The sequence below is a fragment of the Drosophila virilis genome, chromosome 3 (assembly GCF_030788295.1).
Source record: "Drosophila virilis strain 15010-1051.87 chromosome 3, Dvir_AGI_RSII-ME, whole genome shotgun sequence".
NCBI classification, from domain to species: Eukaryota; Metazoa; Arthropoda; class Insecta; order Diptera; family Drosophilidae; genus Drosophila; species Drosophila virilis.
Window position 1 is genome coordinate 10,229,312 of NC_091545.1, and position 13,355 is coordinate 10,242,666.

Consider the following 13,355-nt stretch of genomic DNA (forward strand, 5'->3'; position numbering starts at 1 on the left):
ACGCTTGTGTATATATGTATGCAAATGCTTATCCGAATGTGTACATATATATGCGTGCACTTTTTATATGCGTACGTATGTGCGGATGCATTCTTTTATGTACGTTTATGCGTATGCATGCCTGCCCCTCCCCCCTTGCTTTCATTGCAAACACATTTAACATTTTCCATTCCAGTGATTTGTTTTTTGTTTTCTTTAATAAATTAACTTTTTAAGGTATACGTGTACATGTATAAATAAACAACAAATAGACTTTATAACATAATATACATTACAATTACAATCAATGTGTGTGTGTGTATGCGTGTGTGTGTGTTATCTGCTTAGCTTAAAATTAGAGCAAATTTTGGAATAAGTTACAATTGTCGTTGCAGTTGTTATTTTGGAATTTCTCGTGAACAGAATGATTAAGAAACGAAAGCCAATTAATAAAAAAAATAGTTAAAAGCATTTTACATAATTGTTATATATGTATGCTATATATATATGTGTATGCATATGAATATACGTTATGTATAAATATGTTAGGCGTGTGTAACATTTGAAAGTGTAAACAATTGGCGCTGCGCAGGTGCACTTCACACTCAAAGGGCAAGCAGATCCTCGTCAGCGCCGGGTTTCTTTGGTGTCTTTCGTAAGCTGTTGTCTGGTCCGGCTCCGGCTACGGATCCGGGTGCGGAGCCTGTCGTGGCACTTGCGGCGGAATTCGATGCATTGATCGTTGGAAGATTTTCAGCGGCAGCGGCCCGTTCCTCAAGGAATTTATCAAACTCGGAGCTGGTCAGTTCCTCAATGCCATCAATGTCTTTCTGCGGGGTGCAAAAGGAAAACAAATTAGTCCAAATTTCATTAGGGAAAAGCCCAAGAATGTTACAAAAAGCAAAAGCAATTCATGTTTAAATCGAACAACAAAAAAAGCTGATGTGTGTGTGTGTTTGATTTGTTAATAGCTGTTGCTGCTTTGCTACTTACTGAGCTGCCCAGCCACGCCTCCATTTCGTCGATCTCATTCTCTTTCGTCGACTTTTTGTGGGCGCGTCATCAACAAAAGACAAAAGGCAAACGACAACAAACCCAAACAAAACGAACCAAATCGAATTTTGCAGTTAAAAACATAAAAACAAAAACAGAATTGCAAATTTAGAAATCAATTAAAGATAAGAAAACCAAATATTAGAGCGCCATATTAGTCAAAATAGGTTCTCAGGCAGCCGCATTACTCACTTTACTTACCACCGGCGGATCGCCGGCTGCACGTGGCGCTGGAGAAGCTGCTGCAGGAGCTGCTCCGACTGCTGCCGGCTTCTGTTGCTTGTACGGCGAGGAGACGCTGCCAGCGGCTGCGTCCACAATGGGTATATCGCGCAGCAAGTCGCTTTTGCTAGGTTCACAGAATATCAAAGTTACAACAGATTAACATACAACATTCGTATATAGCAAGTGCTCACTGGTTGCCATCGGTGCGCGACTGCGCCAGCATATCGAACTCATCCGCAGCGCCTGCAGTGACCGCTGTTGCTCCGGCTGTGGCGCCGCCCAGTTGCAGCTGCCCAAAGCTCTGTGGCAGATGCTCCTCGCTGCTCTCAATCAGGTCGATTAGCAGCTGATCACTTTGTGGCGTATTGCTGACAGCCGTTGCGGCTGGCGGCACAGATGCTGCTGCTGCCACGCCTGCGCCTGCTGTCGTTACGCCCGGCACACCCATGGCAGCGCCCAGGACGGCAGATGGAGAGGTGACCGCTGCAGCGCCAACATTGCCCTGTGCCCGACTCTTCTCGTAGCGCTGATGGCGCAAAAACAAGTTGTTGAGTTCGTCGTTGATGCGCAGAAATTCAGCCGTCAGCTCATCGTCCTGAACGCGTCCAATTAGATCAACAATGCGCGACTGCATCTCCTTGCAGGTGGCGGTCAGCTCGTTGAGCAGGGCATAGTCATCGGGACCCTCCTGGCCCGGCTTCATAACGCTCAGCATTTCCGCGAGTATGGACATATTGTTGCTCACAATTTCCAGTTCCGAGCGCAGCTTAGCCGCCTGTTCGGGCGTTAAATGCAGCGGTCCAGTTGCTGGCGTGGCAGCGACAGCTATTGCCGCATGCTGAGGCGATATGGTGTGCTGTGCGGCCATAAGTTGTGGATGCGGCAATGGATGCACCTCCGGAACACTCTGAAAGTTCAAATTGTACTTTAGCTAAGATTGGCGACATTTTGGTCATGTGCTGTGTTTACCCGCTGTGGCGTATATATGGGCGCCATGGCATCCAGATCGGTGGGCGGGAACTCAATGCCCTTGTTCTTCAGCTCCATGTACATTTGGGTGACACCATTGAGATCCGGTTGATTCTTGAATGCATCTGCCCAGATCTGTATAAGGCTAAGCACCTTCTCCTGCATTATGGCGGGCGGATCGTTTTTGGGGCCGATCAGCTTGACCAGATCATTGATGAAGTCCTTCTGGGCAACCAGCACATGAAACGCCTTGCCGCAGTTCTTGACGCACGTCTCCAGCACAGTTAGAGTATACATAACCACCTGATTGTTCTTGCCCGCATTCTGTGATAGACGTTTGCGTATGGCGCGCATCGCATCACGTGCCGTGTCCGAGGATTCGTTGATCATGTCACAGATCTCCATGTTGGCTGCCCAATTTTCCGATGCCAAGCTCGCGTCGGTGGCGGCCTCTGCAAAAAAGACAGTGTGAATTATTATACTGGTTACTTTTTTTTTTCTAGTCGAAAAACAATTTGTTCAAATATTTGATTTGGTTTTTAGCAGTCAGCTGCATGTTTGTATTTTTTTTTTTATTGTTTATTTTTGCGTCGAGTCATCGCGTTTTGTTTACGCAAGGAAAATCAACAATTAAAATCATGCGGCAACAATAAATTTTCAAGCAAAAGCAATATTCTTTTTATTGCAAAATAAAATTTGAAAAGCATATGCATATCGTAAGCTTATTATAACTTGTAATTAGAATTTAATTTAAAAAGTGACATTTTGCCCCTGTAAACAACTCAACTTGCTTGCTTTGGCGACATGTAATGAGAGCGAGCGAGAGAGAAAGAGAGAGAGCACTTGCGAGTGCAATGCACTCGCGCCCAATTAAAACGCAAGGCAACAACAAACATGCTCACAAATCGCATTCATAAAAATCAAAACAAAACAAAACAAGAAAGAGCAGAAGCAAAGTGGAGCGAAAACGAAGGTGAAGCAGCGAATTAGTGAAGCAGTGCAAATTAGCCGTAGTGCAGACACACACACACACACACTTGCATGTTTACTAGCAAGTGACTACGAAAATTGACCAGAAAACAGAAATGAATAAATTAACACATTTATGTAACCAACAACAAAAGTAACGGCGAATTTTGATGACTAATTGCGTATCAGCTTTGCAAGGAGTAAGCCGCTGCGTGTGCCAAATTATTACTGTACAAATACTTGTTTGTTTCTATTCAGTTGCAATTGATGAGTAACAAATAATATATGTATGTTTGTACAGATACCCCTTTATTTTTTCGTATGTGTCATATTCGTCAAAAGGGCGCCTCTTATTACAGCCACAACCACACACACACAGTTACACACACACATGCAGATGAACACCTATGTGAATGTGTACTATGTGCCGCTGTAATCTTATCAGACAATTGGCAATGCCAGTGGGTATGATGAGAAATGGTGGCAGGGGGTGAACTGGCGTGATATCAGTTTTTTTTTCGCCATAGTAATCAGATGACAACAACAAATCAGGCTTTGTAGTGAGCGGTGCGGGTGGTATATGTGTTTGTGTGTGTGTCTGTGTGTCAATACAAAAAAAAAACGTCAAACGCCCAAAAGAAAGTTGGGAAAATTCAATTTTCCTTAGCAAGATTTGCTTGGCGCATCCACCTTCAACGTGATCCATTCAGGCACAATGCAAATGCGCAAAAATATGTTTATTAATACATGCATACAAACATATGCCCATTTGAAAAGTGATACAATTTAATAAATGTATATTACACCCACACACGCATACCCCGCACTCGACAGTGCGAAACACTGTGTGTCGGCTGTTTTGCCCTTTACTCACCGATGCGCTGTCCAATTGGTGTCGAGAAAACATTGCCCAGAGCGCCCACATTGAAGAATGAAGCCATTTTGGTGCACTGACTTTTGTTTTAAACGCGTTTGTTTTATTATTTTTGTATCCACAAATAACGAGCGCAAATATTTATGCGTTTACATCTGCTGCACTTGTGTTGCAGAGTGACCGCAATCAATAAAGGTAAAAATACCAAAACATTAAGGTAGGCAGCAGCTAACTTAATGCGAGTAGAAAACTGCGTGCAGCCAGCTTCAAGTAGCACATTTCGAGCAGCCAACTTCATGCGGAGCTGCTAACTGATGTAGCAAATGGGCAGTTTCGGGCAGCGAACAGAGATGTGAAAGAGAATCGACAGTCGGAAGAAACACGAGGGAAGGAATTGTCATTATTTTTCGAAAATCAAATATTCGCTCGCAAAATATGCAAACGGGAATGATAATAACGTAATGTGCAGTCTTCAAATACACGACGACCGCCGTTTTCGTGTTTCCAAGCTGGCAAAGTACTCATTATACCAAATTGCTGGGCATATAGCATAAAGCGAAAAAAGCGTGTGCAATTGCCTTAGTGTGCGTGCGTCGGTTTGGTCGGTTGGTGTGTTGGCCGAAAGCAGTGAAACGAAAACTGAAGAAAAAAAAAAAGAACAAAAACCCGTAGCAAATTGTCGCGCGGGCAACGTACGTGAAGGCGCTATTGAAGGACGAAGAGCGGTCGCTGAACGGACGGCGGAGGCGGCGGCGGCTGCGGCAATCATAAGAAAAACGCGTGTAGTCGACCGGGCGGAGGATATTGAAGATTGCGCAAATGTACAACAGTTAGCTGTGAAGCGTGTGCGCGTGTATGTGTGGTGTGTGTCTGTGCGTGTCTGCGTCCGAGTCCGCGCAACACGCCCGCCTACGCCACAAAACGGCAGCAGCAAACGAATCGAATGCTTTCATTTCCTTTTCGCGCTACCGCCTCTCTCCCCATCGCTCCCCGCTGCTGCAATTGATTTCATTTAACGCGCTATCGCCTCACCCGCAACCGCAACCTCGCCCAACTTGACGTCGCCCCATTATCAGTTTTGAGTGTATTGTCAAAGTGTGCGCTGCGTAAAATCCTTCAAAATTCCACCACAAACGCCCACCAGTGCGAGCGCCATGCCCGTCTCGTTGGCTGTGTGCGAAACAGCAAATGTCGTGAACGCAGCGCTGCGCGAATCGCTTGGCAGCGGCATCGGCGGCGGCGGCGGCTGCGTTGCGGCCGCAGCTAGCCGATCTAGTGCCGGGTCCGGTTCTGGTTCTGTTGCTGGCGTTGATGAGGCCAAAATCGGCGATGTCTCCGGCACGGACAATCTGCAGAGTCAAATTGTGGCAAATGCCAAGCGTGTCTTGCTGGCCAAAATCGAGTACGAGGAGGTAGAGAATTACCATGAGTCGGTGTTGGCCAAACTCAAATCCAAATACATTGTCATTAAGCCGGACAACAACAATGGAGCTGCCAACTGCAATTACAAAACAAATGGCAAGGCTGTGGGCTCCAATGGACATGGTGAGTGTGTTGTTATTTTCCCCCTCTTTTTTTTTTTTTTAATTGTGGCCACATTTGCCCAAGCATCTACTTTGTACGTATGTATGTGTGTGTGTGTGCGTGTGTGTATGTGTATTAAAATTACATAAAGATGTATGTGCTGCTGTTTATGTTTGTGTTTCATGTTTATTTTGCCATATTCGGTGCTAAATCACGTGTGGACCAGCCAACATATTTGTCCGCCTTCAACATTTATGAGCAGCGACGTCGACGTCTCAGCAGCTGCGTCTGTGCCTGTGTATGTGTGTGCGCTGGGCTGGTGTACGTGGTTGTCGCATATAAACAGAATGCAAAGAATAGGCATAGCAAGCAAAACAAGTATATGATCGCAAAGAGTAAGTTGGACAGGCAGCGACGTTAGCAGCGACGGCGACGGCGGCAGCGAGCTCACTACAAATTTTTACTACTGTCTACTTCTGAATCACACGGCACACAGCAGAGACAGAAAAAACGTGCCGATGTCGCGGCAAACATTTTACACGCGGTCGCACGCTCTCGCTCTCTCGCACACACATAGATAGACAACACCTCATGCTCTTCTGCTCGCACCCATCGTGTGCGCCAAAGTTGGCGCTGAAAATTGTGTTTGGTAATCGCATTGCTGCGCGGCGGTTCAATTTGTTTTCTTTTTTCAATTACTCGATTTTTAGCGAATGTTGCGCCGCAGATTGCTTCTTGTTATGAATGGGCATATAAAAAAAAAACGCTAACGAATGTGTCTGATTCATGCACACACACACACACACACACATGGTGCGAGACATTTTCCTTCGCTTGTGCACAAAGCAGGAAGTAAAACAAAGGCGCGAGACAATGCAGAGAAATGGTCAAAGACTTCTCCGGTCAGGCCATGTTGTTTTGCCAACAGCAACAACACTGTGCAGACGCCTACAACAACAGTCACTGTCAGACCGCGCCAAAGTTGTGCCATTTGCACAGCGAGCAGTCAAAAATTCAGTTGGCAACACTCAACCTCACTGTAATACTTGCAATTTGCATGCGCCAAAACGAGACGACAATAGACGGCGGCGCATTGTATGGTGGTCACACTTTTTTTCCATTTCTTTTTGTAAAGCCAACGAGTGCGGCAACGAAACGCTCGCTGTTATCAACACAATACAAACGCACAAAGGCACAGGTGACCATATATATATATATATATATACATATATTAGCATATGTATATGTGTGTGTACGCTTGTGTGAATGTGGCGCTCGCTGCCTCTGGCAGCAGTTTCTGTCCGTCATATTCGGTTTAATTTTAGTATTCAAGCCAATTCTTTTGCCACAACTGCGATTCGTCCAATGTATAATAATGCCCGTGATAATTGCGGACAGCAGATACGCACTCTGGCTGCTCTATAAATTGGTGCTGGTGCCCTGCCTGGTGCTACTGGTGCGCCTCTTTCGACATGTGCTAATGCCCAGGCGCAAATTTGCTGTTTCATTCGCAGACAATAATACTGTAAACGGCGGCACTGTGAATGGCAATCGTAAACAGACCGTGGACAGTGGACAGTCCAATCAGAATTCCAGTGCGAATCCAAATGAACTGCCCAAGCCGAAGCGGGTGCTCTATCCGCGCGAGAATATACGCATCGGCTGGAAGCAGTCGGAACGCAAATGGCAGGTGGGCGCTGGAATGCTGAATGTGGGCAACACTTGTTACCTCAACTCGACGCTGCAGGCGCTCTTTCATATACCCGCGCTGGCCAATTGGCTCGTCTCGGAGACGTCGCATGTGGAGAACTGCAACATTAGCGAGTCCTGCGGCAGCGGTGGCTGCATCATCTGTGCAATGGCCAAAACGCTGCAGACAACGCAATCCAATCAATCGGCGGTCCGGCCATTTCTTATCTACACGAAGCTCAGGCAAATCTGCAAGCACATGGTTGTTGGCCGGCAGGAGGATGCGCATGAGTTCTTGCGCTTTCTGGTCGAGGCCATGGAGAAGGCGTATCTGATGCGTTTTCGCAATTTCAAAGAGCTCGATCAGCTGGTGAAGGAGACGACGCCAATTAGTCAAATCTTTGGCGGCTATCTGCGCAGCGAGGTGCGCTGCCTCAGCTGCAATCATGTCTCGATTACGTTTCAACATTTCCAAGATTTGTTGCTGGACATACGCAAGGCGGACACCCTGGAGGAGGCCTTCGATGGTTACTTTTCACGCGAGCGGCTCGAGGACATGGGCTACAAGTGCGAGGGCTGCAAGAAAAAGGTGAGACCTTGAACCTAAAGCATGGCAGATTCCCAAAAAAAAGTACATTTGACTTTGGATTAATAAAACTTGTTTCTATAGGTATCCGCTACTAAACAGTTTAGTTTGGAGCGTGCTCCAATCACGCTCTGCATCCAGTTGAAGCGCTTCTCGATGATGGGCAACAAGCTGACCAAACAGATTAGCTTCAAGCCACGCATTGACCTGAGCCGATTCGCAGCACGCAGCCCCACGGCCGCTGCACAGCCTTTAAGCTATCGCCTCGTCTCGATGGTCACACATCTGGGCGTTTCGCAGCATTGTGGCCATTACACGGCCATTGGCCTGACGGAGGCGGGCAGCTACTACAACTTCGATGACAGCTATGTGAAGCCAATTGCCATGCAGAGCGTCTGCAATACGAATGCCTACATAATGTTCTACGAGCTGGACGTGGCCAACAGCAGCAGCAGCAGCACTATCAACAACAATAGCAGCAGCAGCAGCAACAACAGTGTTGCGCCCAAGCTGAACGGACTGCGTCTGAGCAATGGAGCGCATAGCCCTGCGGCAGCTACTGTGGCTGTGGCAGCCACTGCGACGTCCACATCCGCCTCTGCTGTGTCTCCGCGCTTCATTGGGCCACAGCTGCCGAATGGCTATGCCAACAGCAATGGACATGCACTTGGTGGTGCAAAGACAACCATCCAGTTCAAGACGACGCCACAGAAACAGCTGCAACAGCAGCAGCAACAGCAAAACGGACTCCTTATGGGAGCCAATAAATTTCAGGAGTCTTCGCAATCGAAGCATTCACTGGCTGGGACATTGCATAAGGGAGAAGCTGCTCCAAATGCAAATACAAATGCAAATGCTAACAAAAGTTCCTGCAACAACAATATAACCAGCCAGCACCAGCAACAACATATTCTGCCAATATCATCCGACGAGGATGAGGACGAGGACGACAGTGATGATGACGATGATGATGATGATGATGATGTCAAAGCCAACACAGCGCCGCAGCTGCCCAGCATGCCGAAAATGTTTGAGGATAGCGAGAGCGTTGCCCAAACTGCCAAGTTGAAGCCAAAGACGCCACTCAAGAGCCTGGTGCCGTATGAGTCCGCCTCCGAGGAGGAGCAGGAACAGCAGCAGCAACAGCAACAACAGCAGCTGCTGCAAACGCCACAGCAACTGGCAGCGAATCCGCGCAAGCGACGCAGCGGCTCCGATTCCAGTGAATCAGAGGAGGAGGCACCGCCTCCGCTGCCCTCAATACTGCGCAATGGACACGCCAAGACCAATGGCAGTGTGTCCAACACGAGCAACAGCAGCCACAGCAAAGCCAAGTCCGCCTCAAATGCCTCGTCGGCCAATGTTAACAGCAGCAAACAAAAGACTGATGCCATAGACGAGATATTCAAAAGTCTAAACAACTACAAAAACAAACATAGAATCGCAGCAGATGATGATGAGGATGGGGATGGAGATGGAGATGGGCATGGGAATGAGCAGGTGCAAACGGAACAGGGCACAAAGAAGCTAAACAGCGCATCCTCCGCATCGGCCAGCAAGAGCAACGGCTGGCAGTCACAAAACGGCAAAGCGCCGTCATCTCCAAAGACGCCGCCCTCGCCAGCGGTCATTAAATCCAAGACTGGCATTTGGCAGATTACGCGCACCAACGATGACGACGATGAGGAGGACGAGGAGGAGGATGATGTTGAAGCCGATGCTGATCAGGAAGATGATGATGATGAAGTGGTTGTTGTAGAAGAGCCACAAGTCAGTGTCACGCCCAAAAATCCCAAAAATCCATTTGCCGCCAGCAAATCGGCCGAGGCGAATGCAACAATTGCCGGAGCTAAGCGACAGAAGCTGCTCAACGGCAGCGCCAAGTCGGCGGCGACAACACGGCCCGGCAATGGCTATCAGAGTGAATCCGTGGCCAACGGCAGTGCCGTCAGTGAGCTGCTGAAGCAGAACCATCGTGGCTATGGCACCTCTGTGCTCAGCTGGAACGGCAAGCCATCGGAGCTGGACAAGGAGGTGAGTGCTTGACCATAGATTCTTCCACGCTGCCTCAAAGTATTGCACCTAGTAGTTGGTTGTTTGGCTTTTATGGACTCAAAATGAGGCGTTCTCACTGCTTTCGAGTAACAGTGACAATATTCAAGTGCAGTGGGAAAGCTGTAATTATGGAACTTTAAATGCTCGCATCTCTAAGAACTATCGGTATCGGCATTGAAGCGCAGTGAAAACATCGCATTTTTGTACAAACTTTCTGCTTTCTTTTGGTTTTCTGGCTTATTTATATCTCTAAATATTCATTGCATGGTGGTTTTTTTTTTTTGTTTGGAAAATTGTTTTGTAATTTTTGCATTTGTTTCCGCCATTTTACCCCCATTCATATAGAGTTTTGATTTGGTTTGTGCGAAACGGATAGCTGGTCACGGCGATACGGATGTGCATAGCGACGTCAACAGTAGCAGTAACAATAGCAGTAACATTAACAGTAACAGCAACAGCAACAGCAATGGCAATGGCAAACGCAAGAACTCGACGGCGCCAACTGATCTATTGTTTTAGCCGCTGTTGCAAGTATATTTGCATATCTCAATTTTCTCCCAATTTGCCTCGAACTGTGATTGCGTTGAAGTCTCCATGCGGCGTGTGGATACTTCAATGCGCCCAATACTCCCCCAACCAAAAACTCGTTTCAAGAAAGCCGTCGAAATCCTAGTGCCCAATAGGTAAAAACTGCTGTTGTAGTACTGTGTATCCCAAACAATGAAGCTTATGATTTGACTTATCATAATTTCAACCGTGCCCGTTACCGTTTTGCCAAATGAACCGTTAGAGACTAGAGCTGGAAAACTATTTTGTGTTTCAAAAGACGATCGTGTTATCGATAGTTGCATTATTATGCTTGTTCAGTGCTAGAAAATACGATATTTGATATGTGCTATCGATAGCTTGACAGTTTGGTTTTCCAGCTCTGATTATAAATCGCATGCAATTTGTGCTCGTTTTCTCATCTGCATAAGCTTCATTACCAACCACCCAGTCCAAGAGCCAAGCAGATTTATGCACCTAACTGAAGTATATTAATGTGCGAATCTTTGCCTACAGTTGCTGGCCGAGGCTCGAGAGCAGCGCAAGCGGGATGCGGAGGATGAGGAGGAGAACGAAATGGATCGTGGACGTCAGCGCAAGGTCAAATCGGCGTCGGTTAAATCTAATAACAGCACGCCCGGCTACAATCCATTCCAGGAGTTCGAGAATCAGAAGCGCTGGCACAGCAACAAGTCTGGCACCTTTCCCCGCTTCTATCATCAAAATAATCGCCCCAACTTTCAGCAGCGCAACAAATTCAAATTCAATCGATTTGGCGGCGGTGCCAAGTTCCAACAGCAGCGTGCCTTGCAGCGCCATCTGGCGGCCGGCGGTGGTTTTACGCGTCGTCAACAGCAGTCGACGGGTCAACAGCAGCAGCAGCAACAACAACAACAACAATCCTAACTGGATGTCGTTGCGGCCTGCTCCTCGATCCGGGAACTTGTTGCATATGTTGTTGTTGTCGTCGTTGTTGGCTGGCAACGGCTGGCAAACGGGTTCGCTTGGATTTTACACGAGTTTTGTAAACATTTTTTAAGTGCTGATGCATATATTAGGACTAGGACACATAAGCTATAAGCTAGAGCAACCTATACCCGACCCCCTACCCCCCACCCTCACATACACAGAAACAAACATTTTTAGTTTAAGTTATAAGCGTGTTTGGCATTTTATTTATTGTGTTTATTTTTTAATGGGAATTTTTTAATTCGCATTATTTAACCCCAAACGGATGGTAAACATTTTCAAAAAATGTTGCTACCGAAAAAAAAAAGAAAAAGAAAAAAAAGAATGTATGAAAACATGCCTAAAAACCAAACTAAACGAAAAGAAAGAAACACGTAACAAATAGATGCAAACCTTATAAGAACTACAAATAAAGTAACAGAAACAATATTTTTAAGAAACTAACAAGAAACAAAATCTGTACATATTATATATTTAACTATGAGAGTGTAGATTAAAAGTCGGTCTAAGTTAAGTTGGCGTACGAAACGGATATTTCATTTGAGCGCCAGTTTTATTTATAGCATTAGCGGCAATAACCGATTGCTAGTGTTAATATAACCCAAAAAAAAAACAAACAAATAAAACATGTTGGAATATGATACAAAAACAACAAACAAAAAATATACATAGAATATATATATATGGCATATATAAGCATTAGTTGAATATGTGCAAGAAAAAAAAGAAAGAACGGCCGGCGCCGGCGAATTAGCGAAATTATATTATACAGTTTATTTCGATCAAATTAGTGTAATAGTGAATAAACCGTAAAACCACAAAGAATAAGAATACATTAATATATATACTATATTTAGATGTATATGCTAAATTAGTAAGTCGACCTTTTGGCAAACGCTAATCGCCGCCGCCGCCTCCTCCACCGCGCTTGCGACGCATCTCCTTCTTGTTCATCAGGCGACCCTTGCGATAGCGTGTCTGGGCAGCCGGCGGCTTGCCATGCTTCAGCTGCTTGCGCTGATGCTTGGGCACGCTCCGGATGGTATTGTTGCGATCACGTTTCGCCCGCTGCAGGTTAGCTTTTTTGTCCATGCGTTCCTTCTGTTTGAACAGTTTGCTCTTTTTGATTTTCTTCAGCGTTTTCGTTTTCATCAGCCTGTCTAGATCCTTTTTGCTTTTGATTTCAGCATCACCAGCTTTAGTTCCGGCCGCCTTCCTGTTGTCTTCCTCATCGTCTGCGGGCGCTTTACGTCTACGTTTGGCATTCACATCGAAGTCCATGCCTGGTATTAGATTGGTTTCTTGCTCGTCATCCTCGCTCTCCTGCGGCGGCGCCGTTTCGTCCTCGCTGCCGTCGGCTATGTTGGCACCAAGCATATTGCGTTGCGCTGCCAAATCGTTCGTGGACAGCTCCACTATCTTGACTTGGACTTCATCATCTTCGTAGGCGGCTTGCTGGACACCTTCAATCTTATCCTCGTCGGTGAGTTCGCGCAGTGGTTCGAAGGATTTCTTCAGATGCTTGAAGCCATCCTTTACCTCCTGCCGGATGCGTTTGTGCTCCTCCTTGAGATTGCGCTCCAATTCCGTTTTGGCCCGTGTGCGGCGCTCGTTCTTTCGCTTTCGAAAGCCTGTCAAAAAGTCTCTGTTGAGATTGCACTCAGATATTAAGATTGTTTTGTCTGATCTATTTAGCTACTCACTTGCGTTTTTGGGGATCAAACACAATCTCCACTTTCTTCTTTGTACGAGTCATTTTAATTTGGAATTAGCTAAAAACCTCGTTGTTTACGTTTTGCCAAGCCACATGTTGGTTACAGAACGCAATGTTCAGCTCCTGTTAACGCTATGTTAGATGTATGTTAACGAAATTTTGACGCGTGTTCATTTTGTGTACAGACCATTATATGCCGTATA

At 46.3% G+C, this 13,355-nt stretch overlaps 3 protein-coding genes across 6 annotated transcripts; 1 reads left to right on the forward strand and 2 right to left on the reverse strand.

The window, feature by feature from the left end:
* Positions 1 to 162: 162 nt before the first annotated feature.
* LOC6622548 (TOM1-like protein 2) lies at positions 163 to 4,256 on the reverse strand. Of its 2 annotated transcripts, XM_002046967.4 has the most exons (6): positions 4,070 to 4,255; positions 2,227 to 2,678; positions 1,449 to 2,164; positions 1,225 to 1,381; positions 973 to 1,023; positions 163 to 809 (listed from the first exon to the last, which is right to left on the reverse strand). In XM_002046967.4, exons 1-6 carry the CDS (start codon positions 4,134 to 4,136, stop codon positions 585 to 587), a joined length of 1,668 nt encoding a protein of 555 aa, XP_002047003.2. In that variant the 5' UTR covers positions 4,137 to 4,255; the 3' UTR covers positions 163 to 584. The 2 variants fall into 2 exon arrangements, with proteins under 2 accessions (XP_002047003.2, XP_032290871.1); XM_032434980.2 differs by lacking the exon at positions 973 to 1,023 and having other exon boundaries at positions 4,070 to 4,256.
* A 143-nt stretch (positions 4,257 to 4,399) lies between these two features.
* scny (ubiquitin specific peptidase 36) lies at positions 4,400 to 11,820 on the forward strand. Of its 3 annotated transcripts, none has more exons than XM_002046968.4 (4): positions 4,400 to 5,614; positions 7,108 to 7,871; positions 7,953 to 9,902; positions 10,986 to 11,820. In XM_002046968.4, the coding sequence occupies exons 1-4, from the start codon at positions 5,224 to 5,226 to the stop codon at positions 11,373 to 11,375; spliced, it is 3,495 nt and encodes a 1,164-aa protein (XP_002047004.2). In that variant the 5' UTR covers positions 4,400 to 5,223; the 3' UTR covers positions 11,376 to 11,820. The 3 variants fall into 3 exon arrangements, 2 of the variants coding, with proteins under 2 accessions (XP_002047004.2, XP_032290870.1); XM_032434979.2 differs by lacking the exon at positions 4,400 to 5,614 and adding an exon at positions 6,170 to 6,242; XR_004303681.2 differs by lacking the exon at positions 4,400 to 5,614 and adding an exon at positions 10,269 to 10,606 and having other exon boundaries at positions 6,860 to 7,871; positions 10,986 to 11,126.
* Positions 11,821 to 12,188: 368 nt separating this feature from the next.
* vito (nucleolar protein viriato) lies at positions 12,189 to 13,288 on the reverse strand. The gene is made up of 2 exons (XM_002046969.4): positions 13,142 to 13,288; positions 12,189 to 13,083 (listed from the first exon to the last, which is right to left on the reverse strand). The coding sequence occupies exons 1-2, from the start codon at positions 13,192 to 13,194 to the stop codon at positions 12,336 to 12,338; spliced, it is 801 nt and encodes a 266-aa protein (XP_002047005.1). The 5' UTR covers positions 13,195 to 13,288; the 3' UTR covers positions 12,189 to 12,335.
* Between the last annotated feature and the right edge of the window lie 67 nt (positions 13,289 to 13,355).